This window comes from Oculina patagonica, chromosome 14, assembly GCF_052425735.1.
Source record: "Oculina patagonica isolate OP01 chromosome 14, crgOcupat, whole genome shotgun sequence".
Lineage (NCBI taxonomy): Eukaryota > Metazoa > Cnidaria > Anthozoa > Scleractinia > Oculinidae > Oculina > Oculina patagonica.
In genome coordinates, this window is record NC_135771.1 from 289184 (window position 1) to 311193 (window position 22010).

A 22010-nucleotide genomic window follows, 5' to 3' on the forward strand; every position below is an offset into this window, starting at 1 on the left:
GATACGCCGGGATTTACAAAGAGTCGAAGAAATGGAAAGGAATCTTCTTTTGATTTCTAAACATTACTAAAGACTCAGTGGCGTTACATAACTGCAAACCGCAATTAATTTAATAAGTCTCTTGAGCGTCTTGCTCAATTCAACAATTCAGAAGTGGCGTTTGTGTTTATACCTTTAAAACATCTCGTTCAAACATTAAATGAACCGGTATTGGTATTAACTTTGCTGTTATAAGCAACTACGATCGATAGCAAAAACGGAATAAGAGCGTGCCATGCCATTCCGTGACAATTTGATAATTCAATTGGTTCCTGTTTGTTGAATAAAATTACGTTGGGAATGAACCAAAATCTTTGTTGAAAAATTCTGACAGGAAACAAATACTCCAGGTGTACTGCGCTTTAAAGAACTTTCCCGAAGAGAGTGGTTTTTTATGTTTATTACTTCGTTTATTACAGTACTTTTCGTTCAATGACTATTGAGCGTGTTCAATGGAGACATGGCTTTTTCGAGAAAAGCAAGGGTATCGTGTTACGTTCGTTTTTTAAAAAAAAAGGTATCATGTTACAAAAGGAAAAAAAACAACAGTATCATGTTACAGTGTTTGACAAAAAGCCAAAAGTATTCCGTAACAAACAAAGGTTTCACGTTAGGGTTGCTTCAAAACTAGCGACAAAATAACCGTTTTAAACAGAATAAGAACGTGCCATTTTGTGACATTTTGATAATTAAACTAGTTCTTGTTTTTTTCAATTAAATGATGAAAATTTACGTATAGAATAAAACAGTTCCGATGTATGAAAAAGGCAAGTAAAAATTATTTTGTGAAAAAAGCGAGCGAAAAACGAACGAGCAAAAAAAAACCCTCTGGTCACGGTGGGTGAGAACCTCACTTCCATGTGTCCAGAATTTGAACTTGATCGCTGACTGGTTTCCTTACTTAGTGCCAGTCCTTTCCCAGTGATAATGATCAAACTCTTACTCTCATTGGTTGAAACACTGCAATGCACCCCAGGAGCGGCAAGAGAGGTTTTTTTTGTACTCAAAGAAACTGTAAACAAAGAAAATGGCGGGTAGAACTACACTGAAGGCAGCGAATTGAAGAAAACTCTCGGGGTGCAGTAGAGTACTCTTTAAGCTACCATCTTAGTAGCTGATTGATTCACATATCAAAGACGTAAGATGGTAGCTTTGCTTTGATGGCGATTTCGGCTGAACGCAAGAAGAAGACTTCACTGCGGGATGGACTCGGCAACTATGACACCTTTTAATGTTTTCCGCCGAATATTTCTACGCTCGTTCAGTTCCTGTGGCACTTTATTGTCTGCTTAGGTTCCATTAGCTTTTTGTTAGGAATAACTCAGACCCTCAAGGAATTTTTCGAATTTTAATGTCCATATTTCTTCGACGTTTCACGTACAAAAATAACACAGCGATCTGCTTGTTTAATGAAAATCCCGGTAGGAAATCCCAACGGGACACCTTGCGTCTGTGTGTTGCTCATTTGCACAAACACCGAGGAAATTGAACCTTAACTTCCAGATCCAGAGTAAACAAATTTAAATAGCATACTCTACATAAACTATTGATACTATTTTCAGATACCGTCTTTCACCGGAGTTCTGGATCATTGGGCTACTGACGAATTCACTATTCCGGAACTTGAGAATTCACGCGTCGGTACACGTGTAGATATGTTAAATTACAAATTTAAAAAAAAAAAACAGACCACGCACAAAACCGGTTTGGCGAGCTATCGCATTTCGAAAGATCATGGAAGTGAGGTTTTCAACCGCCGTGACCAGAGAGTTTTTTTCGCTCACAAATGGTGTCTTTCCTGCAAAAAAAGAATAAACCCTCTGGCAGCTGCAGTTGGATAACAGTCTTAATCACGCACTAGGTGCCAGCTACTTTTATTACCTCAAAATTTCCTCAAAATTATGTAAGACCCCTTGCTTAGCTTTTATGCCCTGATGAAAGTTGATTTTGTTCATCCGAAATATTGGGCCAAATTTAATAGGCAGTAGAATCCCTGTTTCTCGAACCTCTAGGGGGAAACGAAAATTGCTTTGTGAAATCGGGGGTTAAATTATAGAGAAGTACTATTCAAGGGAAACGAAGTGTGTTTCGAAAAAAAAAAAGGGGCCCGAATTTTGAGAAACTAAGGTTTCGTGAAATAAGGATTCTACTGACATCTGTTTTGAGCTGTTTGATCAGCGTTACAGTTTAGTATGATAAGCGGAAAATTCGTTTGTATTTGCAGGCTGTTCTCAACTATTGTTTAGCCATGAATCGCTGGAGATTGACGAGACAAGGCTTAAAATAAAGTCTGGCTCAAAACACAACCGGGTGTCTGTCAACTGATGTGTGCTTAATACAGTAGCTCTAACCTAAAGCAGGTTACGCATTGAGCTGAACCAGAATAGAATACCGAGGTCTCAAAAATATAAAGAGAAAGGAACAAGTGAAATCCCACGTAGATGGACAGAATTCGAATTGAAGGTAAGTGACACTCTATAAAATTATTTAGTACTGAACATAAATTATCTATCGAAAATTCCAGTAATAAGGACTACCTTGGCAATGATCTACCAAACTTGAAACGTGGAAGGGCCTTCTTACTTGTAACTGTTTTTGTTTGAATAAGCGCCCCTCGCGAATAGAAATGCTCGTTTCTAGATCTGTTGTCACACGTGGAAGAATGGGCCAGCCATGAATGACAACAGCTCGATGGCACTAAAACTAGCTGCATGCCTAACGAAAGTTTTCGCGTTTTAAGAGGCTGTATCTGTAATACTGGTCTGCCCGATCTGGCTTGTTAAATAGATTTCGCTCTTTTCTAGTGTGTTGCAAGACTTTCATGTACTTATACTAAAAACACAATTCACTTGACCGGATCATTAATTTTTTTCGAGTTTTTAAGGATTTTCGGTTCACCCGAACGACCGCTTGTAACGACCACTGTCAAGGCTTAAATTTACCACAACTTTGAAAATTAATTAAAAAAGAACTAACAACTTCTGTACCAAACAAACACCACAGCCTGTTAAATTATGTCTTTTTAATTTATCACACCAACTTTCATGAACATTGAGCTCGAATCAAGCTAGCAGCAAAACATTAACGACACCCCTATCACACACCTTGATGAAACACTTGAAAACGGCTCAGATTCAAACTTTATTTTTGAAAAAGTGAGGCGGTCTACTTCAATCAAACCAACGCAGCCGAAAAGTAGATGTAATAGAAAATGTTCCTATCGAAAAAAACCTTCTGGTATCGTCTTAATGAAATATTTACAGCTGTGTAAACTTGCCCAATGTCGAAGATCTTCATGTTTGCAGCCATTTTGAGGGACTCGTCAGCAACAGGCGTTTCATCAACTGGCCTCGCAGACATACCTAACACCATCAGAAATAAACAAAGAATAGATATAAATACATTGCAGTTCAACTGAAAGAGAATAAATCGTGTTTAAAAATGGAAGCTCGACTTACATTTTGACTGTTACGGTCTGTTACGGACGTACGGTTGTTACTATTGGAATTTCGCTCGATGATTCCACTAGAAATAACAATATTTGACATACAAACTTCGACTTGATGTAGCCTATGAATCAGCTCAAGGCAGCAACTTCGTACTTTTCCTTCCTTACTGGCGTACAGCAAAGATTTTCCATCGCAAAACGTTGAACGTCGAAGAAACAGCCGAAGAAAACGGCCTGTCGGTCACTACTTCATGTATGAGGCACTATACGGTACACATATGGTACACAACGGTACTCCATACATGAAGTATATACCGACCAATCAATAAACATGTCAGTTTGGTCTTCTTTACCTGATGCTTGCTGTTTTGTCGTAAAAACAACTTCGCTGTACGCCGGTAAAGAAAGGAAAGCACGAGGTTACTACCTTTAACTGATTCAAACGCTACATTCAGTCAAAGTCTGCGTGTCAAATATTGTTATTTGTTGTGGAATCATCGAGCGAAATTCGAACAAGAATGACCTTACGCCCGTAGAAATCGTTGAAATGTAAGTCGAGCTTCCATTTTTAAACACGATTTTTTCTCTCTCAGTTGAACTGCAATACATTTATATCTAATCTATATGCAGGCAATGTTGCAAAATGTCGGAAGAAGGGGGTCGGCCGATCTCCACCATATTAATACGGTATGGAGGTCTTACCCAACTAGTAACCATGGTAACATTTTTTGATTGATTGACTTTATTGTTTTCCAGAACAGACCACCCCCCGAAAATTGCCCCAGTGGCGAGACAAAAGTTGTGATTTTAGGTCAACTTTAGCAGCGTATATCTCTAGATTTATTCAAGCAACAGACTCCAATTTACATCAACATAACACTTGTTCTTTGGTTGTTTAAATGCATACTAGAACAAATCTTCTCTGTATATCATTCACGATCTGCATGTAAACTAAGAAATCATTTTTCTCGAAATTTTTAAAAGTCGCAAAACTAGGCATTTTCGAATTCCAGTTTCTCAAGGATCCGGGAAGATACAAATAAAAAACAAACTGCAAGTTACTCACCATACATAGGAAAATGTTTTAAGCCAGTGTTGAAATTGGACCAGCGAATTTTAATTTTTTAACGGTTCACTGTTTTTGCCGCTTCGGCCGATTTCACACTCCCAGGCCAGTACCATACAATTATGGCTTTCTTGCTGCTGTCGATCTCAGTATCCGGATTTCGCCGTTTGAACGCCTTCAATAAGTTAAAAAAACCAATAGCTATGGTTTCTTGCCAAAGTATTTATGATTTGGCTTCAAGTTGTATTCCTTTTAAGCATGAGCCAAGATAACATTTTGCCGTAGATTGCGTGACAGTCATTGAACACGAAGCTTTCAGCGTAGCCATCAAACCAAACCAAGATTTTTCGCGTTGATTAACAGAATGTTCCCTTGATTAACAGAATATTGCCGCCTTTTCTTCATGAATACTTGCTCCTGTTTCATAAAAACTTTCAGACATCCCATGAAAGAGTCCAGAATTCAGTAAACAACAGGGAAAATACCGTCGATCTTTGCATGTTTGTATAAACACCTCTGGACATTTGCACTAATTTCCGTAATCTTGAAGCTTGGTTTTGGTCCGTTAATTCGCCTGATAATTTCGATCTATGGAACTCAGTGGCATTAAGAGGTGGATGGCATTTGCTCAGCCGTTATACTGCCATAAGTAGAAACGAACTTTGGCGAAATCGTCGCACAGCTTTATAAATCCTTGCGGGTAGACTGGGTATTAGAAAGGCGGAGGAGGGGGCGGTTGGGAAGTGGGGATGGCCGGTGGGACGGTGGCGGTGCTGATGTGTCACATGTTAAAGTCAAATTCTGATTTATATAATAATTTACAACAATTTTTTAAATTCTATATGTGAACTTTTAAATACAGGTTAGCGGTAAGATGTTGTTTTCTACTTCTCTGTAAGCGAATAATTTATACTTGCTTACAATGTTACGTGCATAGCTACTTTATACGTCTATCTTTCGACAGTATCTTTCGACGTGCTGTTTGAAATGAGTCAATCAAAACCGATGGATACCCTTGTTGGTTTCGCCCACAAGGTCAAAAGGTCATGCTGGTGGGCTGTGATTGGCGGATTTCGATCCATGTTGTTTGTTTTAACAAACTGATATGCACCTAACACTGAAAGCGGGTGTAATACTTCCTCGTCAGCATAACCTCAATAGTAGCCGCGTTCTTTGATCAATTTTGTATTTTGATCAATAAAACAGAGCCACCTTGTGATTCATAAGTGTAATGATATTCCAAGTGTGCTGAAGCTAACTTTTATTCCATCTAACAGTGTATCTAACGAGTACAGATCAGTACAAGCACACGTGTATGATTCTGTCCAGTCCTCACGCGCATGCGCAAAACCTGATATGTTTACATCTCCACCCTGAAAACTTTGCCGGGTGAAAGAAACAAACTTGGCCTATAAATTGTAACCTAAACAATGCAATTATTGTTCAAACTAAATCCAACGCAACAAAAATTCTCAGACGGCTAAGCTGAGTTGTTCTGGTTAACAAAGTTTAAAGGTCCAGCCTTAATGGCTTCTTTACAACGCGACCACTTCTGGTTGTCAAATGATGGTCGGCACTTCCCTCAGCAGCTGTAGCTGGTTTCTGGGGTGTCTGTGGTAATCCTGGTGACGGGACTTGGTGGGATGTAGATGTAGGTGCACTGGACTGTGTTGGGTTGTCTTGGTTAGAGAGCAGTTGCCCTTCAAAGCTTGGTGCTACTCGGCCTGACGGTTTTAGCTGTATTCTGTTGCGCCTTAGTTCAGAACCACTGTTTGTCTCTACAATGTAGGATCTTGGGTGGTTCGTTTCCTCTTTCACTTGCGCGGGAGTCCAGGTCTTGGTTTTTGGTTGGAACACCGATACCGGTTGGCCTGGTACTAGCTTTTGTAGCTCACGTGTGGACTTGCCATCATGCTGCAGTTTCTGAACATCTTGGCGGTGCTGCAGCTGATCTTGGTGGCATTCTTTTGCTTGTGACCGTTGGAGTCGTCCACTGCTGGGTAGTTGTGTGCGATATTCTCTATTGTTCAGTAACTTGGCTGGTGATGGTAAGTTGCTATCGACAGGCGTGGCCCGGTATGATAAGAGCGCAAGATACGGGTCTTGCCCTGCAGCCTCGGACTTCCTTAGAAGGTTCTTTACGGTTTGTACCATCCTTTCTATAAATCCATTGCTTTTTGGATACACTGGTGAGCTAGTAACGTGATTGATGCCCCATTGGTCACAGAACGCTGCAAACTCCTTGCTGCTGTATTGAGGGCCATTGTCAGATATCAGGGTTTCCGGTATGCCGTGTTCTGCAAAGATTGATTTGAGGTGGTTGATTATTGCAGCAGATGTCGTTGAGCTCAACTTTCTAATTATGGGGTATTTGCTGTAATAGTCTGCGACTATTAAGTATTCGGCACCTCGATAGTCGAACAGATCACATCCAAGCTTCTGCCATGGATAACTGGGTACATTGTGTGGATGCAATGCTTCTTTTGGTTGCTGTTTGGAAAATTGTGCGCATGTCGGACAGTTCTCTGTCATCTCCTTAATGTCTCTTGATATGCCTGGCCAAAACAGGCTGTCCCTGGCTCTCAGGAGACACTTCTCTGTTCCCATGTGTCCTTGGTGTATGATTTGTAACATCTGTGGGCGTAGCTTACTGGGAATTACGAGTTTGTGTCCCTTAAGAATGAGGCCATTTTCAACACTCAGGTCCTCTCTGAAGTTCCAGAACTCTTTCAGGTCTTGTGGGTACTCATTTGGATATTATGGCCATCCATGATGCACGACATCTTTTAAGTGACTGAGTACAACGTCTTGATCAGTGCACTCTCGTATTTCATCTAGTTTGGCAGGGCTGGCTGGCAGTGTTCGAGAGATCGTGTCCAGTTCCACCACGGGGACTTCGTTGTCTGCTACAGGGGGCTCCATGTGGCTAATCCTGGAAAGGGCATCTGCTATCACGTTGCTTTTTCCTTGAATGTACCTGATCTCCACGTTTATTTGGACATTTTAAGTAGGAGCCTCTGAAGACGTGGTGAAGCGCTTGATATGCTCTTCTTCCAGATACTTTCGAGTGGCTTGTGGTCGGTTTCAATGACCACCTTCTTACCAAACACGTAATGGTTAAGCTTTTCAAGCGACCAACAGGCAGCAAGTAACTCTCGCTCTATGTTACTGTATCGAGACTCAGTTTCAGTTAGCGATCGACTGGCATAGCAAACTGGTTTTCCCTCTTGCATCAAGACGCATCCAATGCCTTTAAGACTCGCATCAGACTGGATTAGGTTCTCCTTTTCGGGGTTGTAATAGGCCAGGACCGGTACTTCAGTGATTGCTTGTTTGAGGTTCTGGAATGACCTTTGGTGTTCCGGTTGCCACACGAATGGTACATCTTTTTTCATCAGCTGTCGTACAGGTTCTGACACTTGGGCTAGAATGGGTGAGAACCTATTCAGGTAGTTAATCATGCCCAAAAAGCACTGCAGCTCTGTAAGGTTCTTCGGGGAAGGCATGTCACGGATTGCTTTGATTTTGGTTTCGCGCCAGGGCGGATCCCGTCGGGGGTCCAGGTGAGCCCGAAGAAGGACGCTTCCTTCACTTTAAACTGGAATTTGTCTGGGTTAAATCTCACATTGTTCTCTCTTGCTGTGTCAAGGGCAGTTAGTATGTGCTGATCATGATGTGCTTCGCCTGTACCATAGACAAATGTGTCATCTGCGATACCGCTGAGCCCTTCAAGTCTGCCAAAGACCATATCCATTTTTTCTTGAAACACATCTCCACTGCAGGTAAGGCCAAATGGAAGCCTTGTCCATCTGTGCTTTCCCCATGGGGTGTTAAAGATGCACAGCCTACTGCTCTCCTCATCAAGACCAACTTGCCAAAATCCACTGCGTGCATCAAGGATACTGAAGTGGGTGGAGCCACTGACTTTTGGTATCACATCATCTATGGTTCTCACATAGTAGGGGTTACGCTTGATTGCCTTATTGAGATCCCGAGGGTCCAAGCACAGACGGATCGTCCCGTTGGGTTTTATGGTAACCACAGTGGAGTTAACCCAAGGGGTATACTCATTTTGGACCTCAACCAGAATTCCGGATTCTTTTAACTGGTCTAGCTCTTCTATGTAGGCTTGCTGTGGTTGTACTGGAACCTGCCTTGGAGCCTGCTGTACTGGGGAAATGTCGGGGTTAGTTTCGATGTGGTATGGGGGTCCTGGGAAGCAGCCAATTCCTGTAAAGACATCCTGATATTCTTTCAACAGATAGTCTTTTGTCAGTGGGAAGGGGTGTTGCTTGCCTCTGATGATGTCAAATAGTTTAACAGTATGTACATTGGGCATTGGCTTTTCACTTTGTACAATATTCTGGGTAGTTGCATTTGTGCTGGCTGTGACTGGCCAGTTGAGCTTTAGGAGGTTCAGATCTTGTGCAGACATGTTATCAATTATGGCAGGACCATCAACGTCAACAACTTCTGCTTGGATAACTCTGGGGTTGGGATTGTTAGGACCCTTCACATATATTTGGCAAGATCCAAGATTTGGGATCTCGGCTCCACCATAAGCAGTTAACTTCACTGTAGGTTGTTGTAAGCTTAGTGTCTCGGGGCTTAGTTGCTGGTATAGGGACTTAGGTATAATGTTTGTTTCAGCCCCTGAGTCTATCTTACAAAGTGCATTCATTTGTTTTCCTTCTGGCTTCAATGCCAAGGAGACTTACAAGGATACAACATTTACATTCATGGCCAGGGGTGTTGCTTCAATTGGGCCCAGGAACACATAATCACGGTCTAATGATTGGGTAGGCTCTGACCCAGCTAGGGCATTGTTATTACTAGTAGCTTCAATCTCATGCACATCCTTCTTTTTAAGTTTTGAAAAGCATACCTTAGCAAGGTGTCCCACCTTTTGCAGTAATGTCATGTTGCATTTCTTGCTGGGCACTGTTCACGAGAGTGAGGACCCCAACCACAATTCCTGCAGAGCTGCGTTTTTCCTGACTTGTTGCCTTTCGGGTTTTGCCTTGATCCGCCGGCTACTGGATTCAGCTGGTCGCTTTGGAATTGGTTTCTCATCGTTGAGCTAACAGGGTGTACTGCTGACACTGGGTTCATTAGCTGAAGCTGCCTGTCTGCTGATTCGTCTGCTTTTGCCATTTCTCTAGCTTTGCTAAATGTCAGAGCATTTCCTTCTTTGAAACACTCCTTTGTGACATGGTCTGAATTCATGCCGAGTACAAGAAAGTCTCTCAAAAATCGATCATGATGATCCGATGGATAGTTGGCTTCTTTGACAAGGATTCTAAGCTTTGCAATAAATTCTTCTAACGATAGTGTACCTTGTCGAAGATTATGAAGTTCCCAAGCGGCGATCAACTCGTTTGAGTGGGGTTTCAAGTAGTTTTCGAATTTCTTCCAGTAGTTTTCGAGTTTCTTTTGTTCGTCTGCCGAGAGGCCCCAGCTGTTGAACAGCTCCAAGCCGTGCTCACCGGCCCAGTAAAGCAGGTGCTTACACTGGATTTCTTCGTCAATTTTGGCCATCGGCCCCGTAAGGAGTAGTTCACAGCGTTGTTTCCACATTTTGAAGCGTGAGTATAGGTTTTCATCCGTACTCCAGTCCATGGTTGGACCCTTGTCAATGAATGAGGCGCTGGCGGCCATGTTGTCTTCTTGTCAGAATCAATCGTACGCGTGTCGTTCGGAAATCCTTCACTCTTCCACCTTCTCCAGTGTCTCGAGCTAAATGGTATGTTTGGTTACTTTACAATCCCGCTTCTGACACCATGAAATGATATTCCAAGTGTGCTGAAGCTAACTTTTATTCTATCTAACAGTGTATCTAACGAGTACAGATCAGTACAAGCACACGTGTATGATTCTGTCCAGTCCTCACGCTCATGCGCAAAACCTGATATGTTTACAATAAGAACTTAAAAAAAAAAACAGATTTTGTTTTGAGAGGATCTTCAGTTTTCAGTCCCACTGAAACAAATAAGGTATAGACGGAGAATTCAAGAGAAACTCTATTCTAAAAATCTGTTTATTGTTAAATATGCGCGGCAGGTGTATGTTTTTTTAGTAATAAAAATTAAAGCTGCCTTTCATATCAAAATAAGTATTTTCAAAGAAGTAGAGCGGTTTGTTTCGACAGGGAAACTCGAATGTCAGGCAGTTTGTTGTAACCGTGTTTCAGTCAGGAAAATTCCTCAACAATCGAAACAAACAACCAGGTTTTTTCAATTTTCCACAGACGTGAATTGCTTCATTCGTGAACTAAATCGAATTTGAACAGCAAGCGAAGATTGTATGATGTGTGTAGTAAGCGGGGGCAACGAAAGGCGGGTAGAACTCACCATTTGCGTCGAAAACGATATGTACATTTACTAAGATCATTTTTAATAAAATGTCTTTCCGCATTTCGGTCACACAAATTGGAGAGATGGCTAGATACCTCCACTTATATTTTAAACAATAACAGAATGTACAGACTTAAAGATTGCGAGACAAATTAATGCGAGCTTCGCTGTCTAAACAAAACAGTTCTGCTTCCTTATAAATATATTTTTTTTGGATACGAAAGGCGGCATTATTTTTACAATATAAACCTGAATTAATTTTCTCTTGCTATACAGACCCATGAAGAATTCCCGGATATTTTGTGAAGGAAATGCTGTTTTTTTTTTTGATCGAAATGCCCCACAGGCTAATGTAAACTTTGTATTTTTTTTTTCTGAATCAGTGAATTTAAAAATAAAATAAATAAATAACAAAAAAAGACCCCGACCTCGACCCCGAGTCGGCGTTTCACTGACACCCGCAGACTGATGCCACAATTTAAAAGCTGGAGAACACTTTCTAAAGGGGAATTTTCAAAAGCTTTGGTCTTTGCTTAGCATGTTCAGCGTGAGATGTTCGATTTTGAAATGCTAAATTTTCATGCTAAATTTTCATGCGGGCAAAAATCTCTAACTAAATACCATTACGTCGGTGTCAAAGAATGTGCTGACATGACAAGTTTCACTTTCGATCGGCTAGACATCGAGTCACGTAATGTTTTAAAGCTATTAATTAGCCACCTATTAAATCTTTGCGAATCCTTTGGTCTTTTCTTGACAAATTTATTCCGAAGAATTCCTCTTTTAAGCGTAATCTATGTTTTCGCCTGAGTTCAGAATCCCATCTGAAACAATCACGCATTCTTCTGAAGAATTAAGAGTGAGTCCGCACGAGAGCCATGCAGGCGAGTCTACAGCGCATCTCACCGATTTCCCTCAAATTTGGCACACTTGTGTAACTTCACTTGTACATTAACCATGTGCAACATTTTGGTTCAATTGTTTATTGTTTTGGAGAAATGTCAATCAAACTGTCAGACAGTGGAAAGTACTTAAATTTGACCTAAAAATATTCACCATGTTTGATCCCCTGCTACATGCTAAATATAAAAAGAAATGATACGAAACTTTTACATAAGACAAATCAAGTCCCGAACAATAGAAAAACGTTCAGTAAACTTGTGTCATTTGCTGCGTTTGGCTGAAAGCAAAATTCCAAATCTCCTTTTTCAATTCGTATCAAAAAAGTGGGGTTTCAAAAGTCGTTGTTTGTAGACATGCGGCGTTTCTTCAATCGAATTTGAAAGTCACGGGACGTTAGTGGGGGCCTCTAATACAAACTTTACACCTCAGGGGGGAGGCGTTTATTAGCTACGCGGCGTTTATTTGAGAGTGGGCGTTTATTAGATCATTTACAGTATTTCACTCATTTACATTTATTCTAAGGATTGCCTACAGGAAAGGTGGGAACACAAAATAGAACAAAAGAGTATGATTATGAGAGTTTCAGTGAAAACGAACTTTCAACAACCTGGTCAAGGCAAAGACGAATCATGAGTTGTAAAAAGGCACCCTGATCTACACTTATACAAATATTTAATTCCGTCGATACGTCGGTCCGTCATTCTAGCTTTAAATTAGGAAATCAGTAGGAACACTATCAGAGATACAGGTGATTCCAAATTTGTTGAAATTGCTCTGGATCCTTGTTCCCAGGGTCTTCGTTCCCCTAAACCAGCGGTTGATAAACGAGTTTAGATATTGAATTTCGTTCCCAGAACTTGCGCATTTTCCGTCAGCCTTGACTGAACTGGGCCGTCCTCTACCCTCTGGGCCATTTATGGTTCCGGTTTAATTGTGCGCATGCACCGGAGACTTGAGATGAAATGAACCGTTCTCGCCCCCAGAGTCTACGGTCCTTCTGTTCTGCGCCAGGGATCGAGACCTCTGCCGCTAATGTCTGTTAAGCTACGCAACGAATTGAAGGCGGGGTTTGGCTGGGAATGAAAAGGGATGAGATACCAGCGGAGTGGCCCCGAGGCGAAAACCCGAAAGCGGAAACCCGACTGAGAGGTAAGTGCTTGGACGGTTGCTATAGAAACCGGCTCCACATCGAGGCCCTTTGAGTCACACTAGGGCTTTCCACAAGTTGCTCGGCAACTTTTTGGCATTTTTTCATGTTTCGAGCAACTTTTCCCCCTTGGAGCAACTTTTTTCCTCTCGAGCAACTTGTTGCATTTTGAGCAATTTACAGACCGAAGATTTCCGAAGATTATACGAGTGCTGTTCTAAGGCAAAACGAACGTTTCCGAAGACTTACGAAGTTTGCCGAAGATTTTCGAGGGACATCTGAAGACGTTTCAACATTCGGCTCATTCTGCATTAAAACATTACAAAACTCGCCAGCAAACATGACGTCATCGATATCTTCACGATTTTTCCCAGTTGAAGGAATCCTTGTTACTTAACAAAATAATATTCCCCTTAATATGTTATTCAGATACTTCTTTTGCTGTAAAATTGCATAAAACTGCTTTGAAGATCTTACTCTCAAAGGGAAATTAGCATATATTTAGAAAAAATTATTTTGGTTAGAAGTAGCGTTTTGGATTTTTTTGGAGCAACTTTCGAGCAACGTTTATTATCAGAAGCAACGTTTTTGGATTTTTGGAGCAACTTTTGAGCAACTTTTTGAGATATTACGGGCAACTTTTTGGGAAATCTCGAGCAACTTGTGGAAAGCCGTAAGTCACACTGCCCGAAGCCAGTGGAGAGCACGGATGAGAGAAAGAAGGATATAGTGAAGGCTGGAGCAACGAAAAAAAAAAATACGTACTTGCAGTAAGCGAGCAGAATGCAAATATACGCGTCAGCATGACAGCGCACGAAAGACATGATCCACGAGGGCGAGGCTGCACCAGGCACGAACTCAAACCAGTTTAAATTCGTGCGACTGATCGCAGTGACAAAATGAGTGAAAGCAGCCTTGTCGCAGCGTGTGTGCACTTCTGCGACAAGTCTCTGCGTCATGTATTGAATTCAAAAACTAGTTTACATTCTCCCTCTTCCAAATTCGCTGCAGGTGCACCGAATAAACGCCTTGTTGCAGGGACTTTTTGAAGTAGTACACACGATGCGATTTGTCGCAGAGAACCTCACTTAAGGTTTATTAGTACTTCATTGTTGTTTTCATTAATTTGAAAGGAATATTGTATATAAGCTACTTTAACATTTCCATATATCACATTGATCTGCAATATGGCATGAACAGGGGCTAGAGAGATGGTGGTTATAACCCCAGTGTATAAGAACTGAGTGAAGTCCAATTGGGTATGTAACTATACGCGTTATTAACAAAATCGAACTGCGCGGTCGTTCGATTTTGTTAACAAGGCCTTTGAACGACCTTTCAATTGGCATTAATGGTTTTCACATCCACACTATAAATCAAACATTCAGTTAGGGACGCAACATTATTTTTTTGGAGGAGTGGCCAAGTGGGATCAAAAATCCTGAAAAAAAAATTGTTTGCAATAGCAAAATGCCCACATAAATTGTTTGAAGACATCAGCTGGAAAAAATTGTTTGGACAGAGAGCGCCACGGAAAAATCGTCTGTACTGTACTATACTACGCTTCGAGTAAAACAATGGTCCATTCCAGCGTTTCGATCGAGCACTGAGGCAAGTCTTGAGAGACTGGGTACTAGTCCAAAACAACATGGCGCCCGGGTGAAAAGTAACTTACCCCGGCTTATGAAAATGTGAAGTACATCGCTTACGAGACAAGTGGAAACTAAATCCTTGCAGAATTGTTTGTGAACATTATATCTACCGGGTAGACAGTAGTGAGCGACGTTTTCTCTTTCCAATCTGCACGTGAAGATACGCTTGAATTCGATCGATGATGAACATGGCAAGTGGCTTGTTTACCTTTTCTCACGCCGTAAGTCTGTATTTATGGGCACTAAATAGCCGGATAATTAACATCACGAACCACTTTAGATGCTAAAAGTTTTATTGGATTTATGTAAGCGGTATTTCTCACGTCCTCACCCGACCTATCCATCATGTTATGAAACTCGTTCTAAAACTTTCAGAACTTGTTTTTGTTGAGCTCACATGAAGCACATTTTTGTACGCTAAAATCATACCTGCCGATTGAAATTAACATACTCTTTTGACTTTAATTTATTATTTGGTAAATGTTTTACAAAATAATGGCTAATGGAACCATCAGAATAACGCCGCATCGGCGATATTCAAACGTAATTTTACCCTAAAATCTCTAGTGTCACACATTGCACGAAAGACCTTATTTTTAAAATAGGTTTACTACCAAACCAGAGAGCGATGAAAAATCTTGATGATATCATTTAAATGGTACTAGGTGATACTAATTACAGTGGTGTTTTGATATGGAAAGCTTCAATTCTTGATGAGATATTTTGGTCGAAAGATGGGTCAAAATTTGGGTATTTTTTGGCTCAAAACCGACCATGGGCACGTTGACCACGATATCTTCCACACGTTAACGAATTTTGCGATAATATTCTACCTACAGCATTATCATCTCAATATGTAGCCCCATGCAAAATATAAAGGAAATCTGAGAGGGTCGATGTAGACTCAAATTTTAATATTGCATGGATTTCAGATGGATCCTTACTTAAAGGAAAACAAGGGTCTAGCAATATTTTACCTTTAATGGAAGTTCATACGATGAAATTACTGAAAATGGTAATTATTTGCTTTGAAATCCAATTTGTTGTCAATAATCGGGACAGCAAAATAGTCATTTTGCTGCCGCGAGCGGCCATCTTGTTTTTCCCATCATGCAAGCGAGGCTATGACGTTTCATTAGTCAAGGATTTAGCGGGGTTTCAGGGTTTTATAGTGAACAGCAAAAGTGAGTCGCGCTTGTCCCGGAAATCAAGTCAGATGGAGCCATAAACCTGCCCACAATACGACATGTCCTTCGAGGAAGAAGTTGACTCGAGCCGATTGCTCATCAAGAAGCTTCAAGATCAACCTGTACAGTGTAATAGTGGAATGCGACGCCGACGGCCCTTCACAATCGCATCTTGGCAATCGCGACCGGTGTAGCTGCAAAAATTTCCAAGTTTAGCCCACAAAAACAGAAAGTATTTGTTACCAGGAGATGGACATTCTGGGTTTAATACCGCTTGGTCCTCGAAGGTTTAAATTGAACCTTTCGAACTTTTTGATCTTTTACTCAAAGGTAAACATTTTAATACAGAGATTACGGAACCGGCACGCAAGCCACTTGTCAGTTCACAAATGCGACTGAAATGATAAGTTGTTGTTGTTGTTTTTTTTTTATTTGTAGGAGACAACTCGAGAAAAAAGTAAAACATTGCAATTTTTCTTTCAGTGGTAAAATCACCAATAAATTCTACGCGACGTAAAACAATTTTTTAGACGAATGCCTGCGATGCGAGACAAAAACTAATTAAATTAATGCAAGTCGCGGTGGATTTTCTCGGAAATCCTACAACTTGTAGCTTCTATTTTAGGCTTCCAACTCATCCTACCAACTCGAGAAAAAAAGTAAAACTTTGCAATTTTTCTTTCAGTGGTAAAATGACCAATAAACTCTTCGCGACGTAAAACATTTTTTTAGACGAATGCCTGCGCTGCGATGCGAGACAAAAAACTAATTAAATTAAAAGTCGCGGTGGATTTTCTCGGAAATCCTACAACTTGTAGCTGCTATTTTAGGCCACTAACTCATCCTAAAAATAGTAAAAGGTTTACCGCGTTGGAAATGAGAAGAAAAACTTGCTTGAATGAAAAATGTAGAACAACATGCTATGGCAACATTCGCTTATCGCGAATTTTAATTAAGTCTTCGCGTTGTCTCCAAAGCCTATTATAATTATTTGCACGCACGGCAACTCAGATGACTACAGAGCTTGCATGAGATTTTTCTTCATCGAGTTTCGGTCAGACAGATATCAAATTAGAGTAGTGTAGAAGTTTCATTGAGCATCGTCGTAACTTTGATGGCCTTAGCTTCGCAAAAATTTAATATTGTGTTTTGATTTCACCTGAGTATAAATATTTCCAGGGAAATATTTTCGCCCGATTAGAGTCTAAAGTGTCTTTATTTTCTTTTTGTCCTGCAGTTTTTGTAAACGTTAAACTTTGCGACTCTACCACCCCGGGCGCCAGAGGTTTGTTATTCTACGTGAAAAATATAAATAAAGCCATCGCAAACCATTCGACCATCGGCTCATGGTCGCTCATGTTCAGTGATATGTGCCTGATTTTTAAAACGATTGCTAGCTCAATACTAGCTTGACAGACTCTATTTTCAGAAGTGTAGCTGAAAATGGTAGGAATAGCTTCCTCCTTTAGTGGCGGTTTTTTCCTTTTGTTCCAAGTAGCTCCGTCTGTAAGAAAATACATGTACCAGTCGGTAATATTGGTAATATCAACTGCGTGACATAAGGATCAGAAAGGCGATGATAACAATAAACAGTGTAATATTCCTAAGAGATGGGAGGATTCCTTAGAATTAGCAACTATTCCTGAGACAAAATAAATAAAACACTGGCTGATTGTGTGTGCTGTGGCTTTTTTCGTGAACAAATCGATAACAATTACATCACCGCTTACGGTCAGAAAGTTCGCGCTGATTTCAGGAACAAATTTAGCATATCCACTTAAAAATAAATGTTATAAACTCGGAATACCGCACACTACCTTTCATGAGGATGCAAAATATAAATTACATGTAAACAATTTACGTACCTGGAAATCTTGCTCGAAGTCATTTTATAATTAGTGTAAAATGATCGGATCAGAGAAAACAGTTCCCGCGCTTCGGTCATTTACTGCATTTACCCTCTCGTTTATATGTCTTGGCGTGCCACTTGTTCGATTTTTTCACCCTCAGGAACTTGTGAAGAGTGACCCACCCCTTAGTTTTTTGTATGTGTTGCTACAGCCAGCATCCAAGCAGCGAACCATAATATTCTGGGCTTTTTTAGATATTCATTTGCACCGACGATCTGGGTCATTGCAAAACCAGCTTTGACTAATGCTACGTCATAGCCTACGTCATTCAAGATGGAGGCCGTCGGTGTTCGAAAGCGGTGATTTTGAACGATTTCAAAGCCCTCTTGCTAAAATTCAAGGCAGCGCTTCACCAAACGACAACTATTTTTGAAGTCCTGAACACATGAGCTTTCATTTAAGGTAAAATTTCTCTAGACCCTTGTTTCCCTTTAAGCAGTTATCGATCATCATGCCAAAAGCTACTGGTTTTCTTTAACAACTAAACCTTTTAATTGAAAGTTGTTGCTGAGGTAGAGACAGTTCAGAACAACTGCAAAATCGCCAGAGAATACGAGATGATTGCTGATGATTCAGTGAACCTTCAGTTCGTCGCAATTCGCCAAGTTGCTAGCGAAAAGATCAAGCAGATCAAGCAAACATGTGCTGTTACCAGTATTTGTCGAGTATCCTCAATCCAATCAAACTCTTCTGAAGTGGTTTCTTTTAGCAGAGAAGTCGTGGTATTTTAAGTTTTCGCTTTTGAACAAAAATATTACATGCAGCCGATTTCTGTCAGATCGTGTTACATTGTTTACCAAGTGCGTGGACACGACCGCTTCTGATTGGCCAGTTTCTGGTTTCGCGACAACAAGTCAAATTGATCGATTCCTTTTTGACCCTTCTTCTATTGAAAAGTCACGTTAACAGTGATTCTGCAAATTAACTAAACTTAAAGAAAGGAACAGAAGGAAAGGAACAGAAACAGTCTCAGGCAGAAATAATTATTGTAGAAGAGATTGCGAGGAAATTGTTTAAGACATGCGGGATTTCGAATGCCCTCTTCCGTTCAAAAGACGATCACGTACGCCGACAAAACAAATAATAATCCAGAGCGAGCCGATGGAGGACGAGTTCCAGCCTAAATAGCGAAGAAAAGAAGAATAAAAACTCCATTCCTAACGTTGCGTCATTAAACAAAATGGCTTTTTAGGAGCCGCCACTAAAATAAAAGGTAATAACCAAGAATAAATAAAAACGCTTGTTAATTTTCTTGTTCGCTTCACAAGATTAATTGATTAATTCAATTTGATATTAATTAATTAATTCAATTAAAATGTTTACAGGAATCGAGTGAAGGAGGAAAGGAGTGAAATCGGCCCCCTCACCAAAACTCGGAATTTTCCGAGTTAAAAATGATACTAACAGAATAAAAACTGGGCGAGTTTTCAGTTTTATGCAGATGGAGGATACTGTCGAGATTCTCACGGATTCTTACGTGGGAAAACCACTGAGACAAACATGCCCTGACTTGTAACGTTTACGTCATTGATAAATTAATTCCCTTGGGAGTTCTCATCCAGCTTTAACCAGCTTAAGCGTTCTTCTAAAATTTGAGTTAATTATTTGCTTCATTTTTGGAGCGAGTTATTCAATGTTTAAACAGGAATTTTATAGAACACTGGATTCTTATTCAATAGATTTTTTTGCTTAATGGATCAGTATCGAGGTAATTAAATTTGGCCAGCATTAGCGTATAAGAAAATTATTTAATTGCGGATGGAACTAGTCAACCATGAAATGTTACACAAGGTGTTTTCTTGCTTCGGGGACCAGTCCCCTAGTGTGTACTCGTATTTTAAATCGAAATTCTAGTCGCAGGGACCACATTTTTGGTCCCTGCGACTAGTCCTACGAATTAAACTGGTTTGATTTCTGGGACTAGTCGCAGGGATCAATAGTCCCACAAATCGGTCATTTTTGTTCCAGTCCACACTAAGGGAAAAGTCCCTGCGACTAGTCCCCTAGTGTGTGCCGACCTTTGCCACTTTGTTTTTCAATCGCAACTTTGTTTGACGCTGGTAAAGGGGATAGAGGGGGGGGGGGGGGGGGCATGCCCTTGCTCCCCTAGCATATAAGAAAAATTGCGTATGGAACTAGTCAACCATGAAATGTCCCAAGGTGTTTTCTTACTACTTTGTTTGTCAATCGCAACTTTGTTTGACGCTGGTAAAGGGGATAAAGGGGGGGGGGGGGGGCATGCCCTTGCTCCCGTAAAGTGGTCACGTGACCAGCGCAGTTTTAAGCTCTAAAGGCTGGTTCTCACATGATCGCCCCGATCATCTCTGTCGCTTCTGTCGTTTGCAAATTCTGAGGCAATCGTAGGCGATCGAAGCGATTGGAAGCGACGATCAGGGGGTTCTCATATGATCGCCCCGATCGTCTGGTATATACAAAATAGGGTTAATCAGCCAAGATAATAATTCATGACCTTTTCTTTGTTCTCGCATATGAATATTCGATTTTATTCCAATCGACGCAAGTGTGTTTTTTTCAAAACTCCGATATCGCTAATGGCAGCATTCGATGCAAAGGCAAAATTCGTGACCTCCTATCTTCTCATTATTGCCGTTTTACGGCGAAGAAGCGAAAGGGAGGCCCAACGGAAACGTATTTCTGGGTAATGCACCATGGGACAGTTTGGATCGCTTCGATCGTCTCCCTCTGTGGCAGTAGTTCTCATATAATCGTTCGCGATCGCCGCGGTCTGCGACCGATCGCCCGGATAGGACGCGGGCGATCGAAGCGATCGCGATCGCCCCGATCGTCGCAGACGTCTCTGTAATGTTCTCATATGATTACCCCGATCGCAAGCAAACTTTTTGAAGCGACAAAGGGGACAGAGACGATCGGGGCGATCATATGAGAACCAGCCTTAAGAGTTACGTAATCTGTAATTTAAGCTCTCGAGGAATTGCGGATGGAACTAGTCAACCATGAAATGTCACACAAGGTGTTTTCTTACTACTTTGTTTGTCAATCGCAACTTTGTTTGACGCTGGTTAAGTGGATAGGGGGGGGGGGGGGGGCATGCCCTTGCTCCCCTAGAGTGGTCACCTGGCCAGCGCAGTTTTAAGCTCTAAGAGCTTCTTGTTTTATAATATAACACAAGAATTTTTTTTTAAATTTCATTTTAGCAACCTTTCTCCAGACAGGGCTAGAAAAGCATTTGTCTCTTCAAGACATGTGGTACATATAGAGGACGATGTAGGCAGATGCTGGAGGAACGTTGGCGCCATACTTAGGGTCTCCACCCCAACTCTTCGTAACATCGACGAAGATAAAAAGTTGTCCCAAGATAAAGCCTGGGAGGTGCTTAATAAATGGAAGCAGCAGGAAGGGAGATATGCAACAGTAGGAAGGCTTGTAGATGTTCTTGAGAAGATAGAAAGAAAGGATATTGCGCAAAAGCTGCTTGGTAAGACTTCTGATACAGTCAATTGCACAAAACATCAAGCCTACATATAATCGATAAGTTATAGTCAGTAGTGTCAGAGGCTTAGACTCACCGCCCCCTCTTGAGCACCTCTTGACTTCGTTAATGGAGATTTCCGAGGGTTTAAAAGCCGAACTATCAAGTTATGTAAGGAAAGAAGAAACAGAATAATTCTCTTGGTACAATTTCGCAAATACACCGTGTTGGTACTCGCTATCGCATAACAGTTGTAAACGTAGAGGAACAAATCATAGGTTTCTTGCCATTCTTGCCCCCTCTACGTATCACCTTCTGACGTTTAATCCGTGCTTTTGAATTTATCTTCATACAGAATTCGCAGTTAAGGAAGTGTGGATAGAAGAAGGTAAGAATAGGAATGGTCTTAGTGGTCTTAGTGGCCGTTATTGTCTTAAGTGTGCCAACTAAAAATGTAGCCACTTTTGCAAAAGGGTACTTAAGGGGGGGGGGGGGGGGTTCCAAATCCCATATCCCAGCCTATTTTTCGCCTACATCCTAGTCCCAGCAGTAAAATTCCCAGTACAAGGAAAATCTGGGATTAACCGCAATGTATTTGAGTTTTAACTGTCCTAAATGTAGTCCACTCCCTGAACTCCCCCTTCGGTGCCCTAAATAGGGGCAGGCTCGGGTACAGCGAGTCCAGAATAACATGCATATTTGATGTTTGCCCAAGACGGCCGTGCTGAGAAATGTACAGGGATACCAGAAGCACGTACAAAGCTATTGTACTTATAATTTTACCTTTTGTTCTGCAAAATGTCTCTGAGTTGTCCCGAAAATTTTATTCTTGTCAAAATTGTCAAGACATTTCA

The 22010-nt window shown here is 41.1% G+C and overlaps 1 protein-coding gene across 1 annotated transcript; it reads left to right on the forward strand.

The window, feature by feature from the left end:
• The first annotated feature begins 2267 nt into the window (after nt 1-2267).
• On the forward strand, nt 2268-21606 carry LOC144639049 (uncharacterized). The gene is made up of 3 exons (XM_078498311.1): nt 2268-2502; nt 20896-21162; nt 21512-21606. The coding sequence occupies exons 1-3, from the start codon at nt 2481-2483 to the stop codon at nt 21604-21606; spliced, it is 384 nt and encodes a 127-aa protein (XP_078354437.1). The 5' UTR covers nt 2268-2480.
• Nucleotides 21607-22010: the final 404 nt, after the last annotated feature.

Excerpts from the sequence above, each read along its gene's own strand:
- LOC144639049 (XM_078498311.1), top strand. The coding sequence starts at position 2,481 with ATGGACAGAATTCGAATTGAAG. Across the intron at positions 2,503-20,895 it reads GGACAGAATTCGAATTGAAG|ACAGGGCTAGAAAAGCATTT; the intron begins GTAAGTGACACT and ends ACCTTTCTCCAG. Across the intron at positions 21,163-21,511 it reads TATTGCGCAAAAGCTGCTTG|AATTCGCAGTTAAGGAAGTG; the intron begins GTAAGACTTCTG and ends ATCTTCATACAG.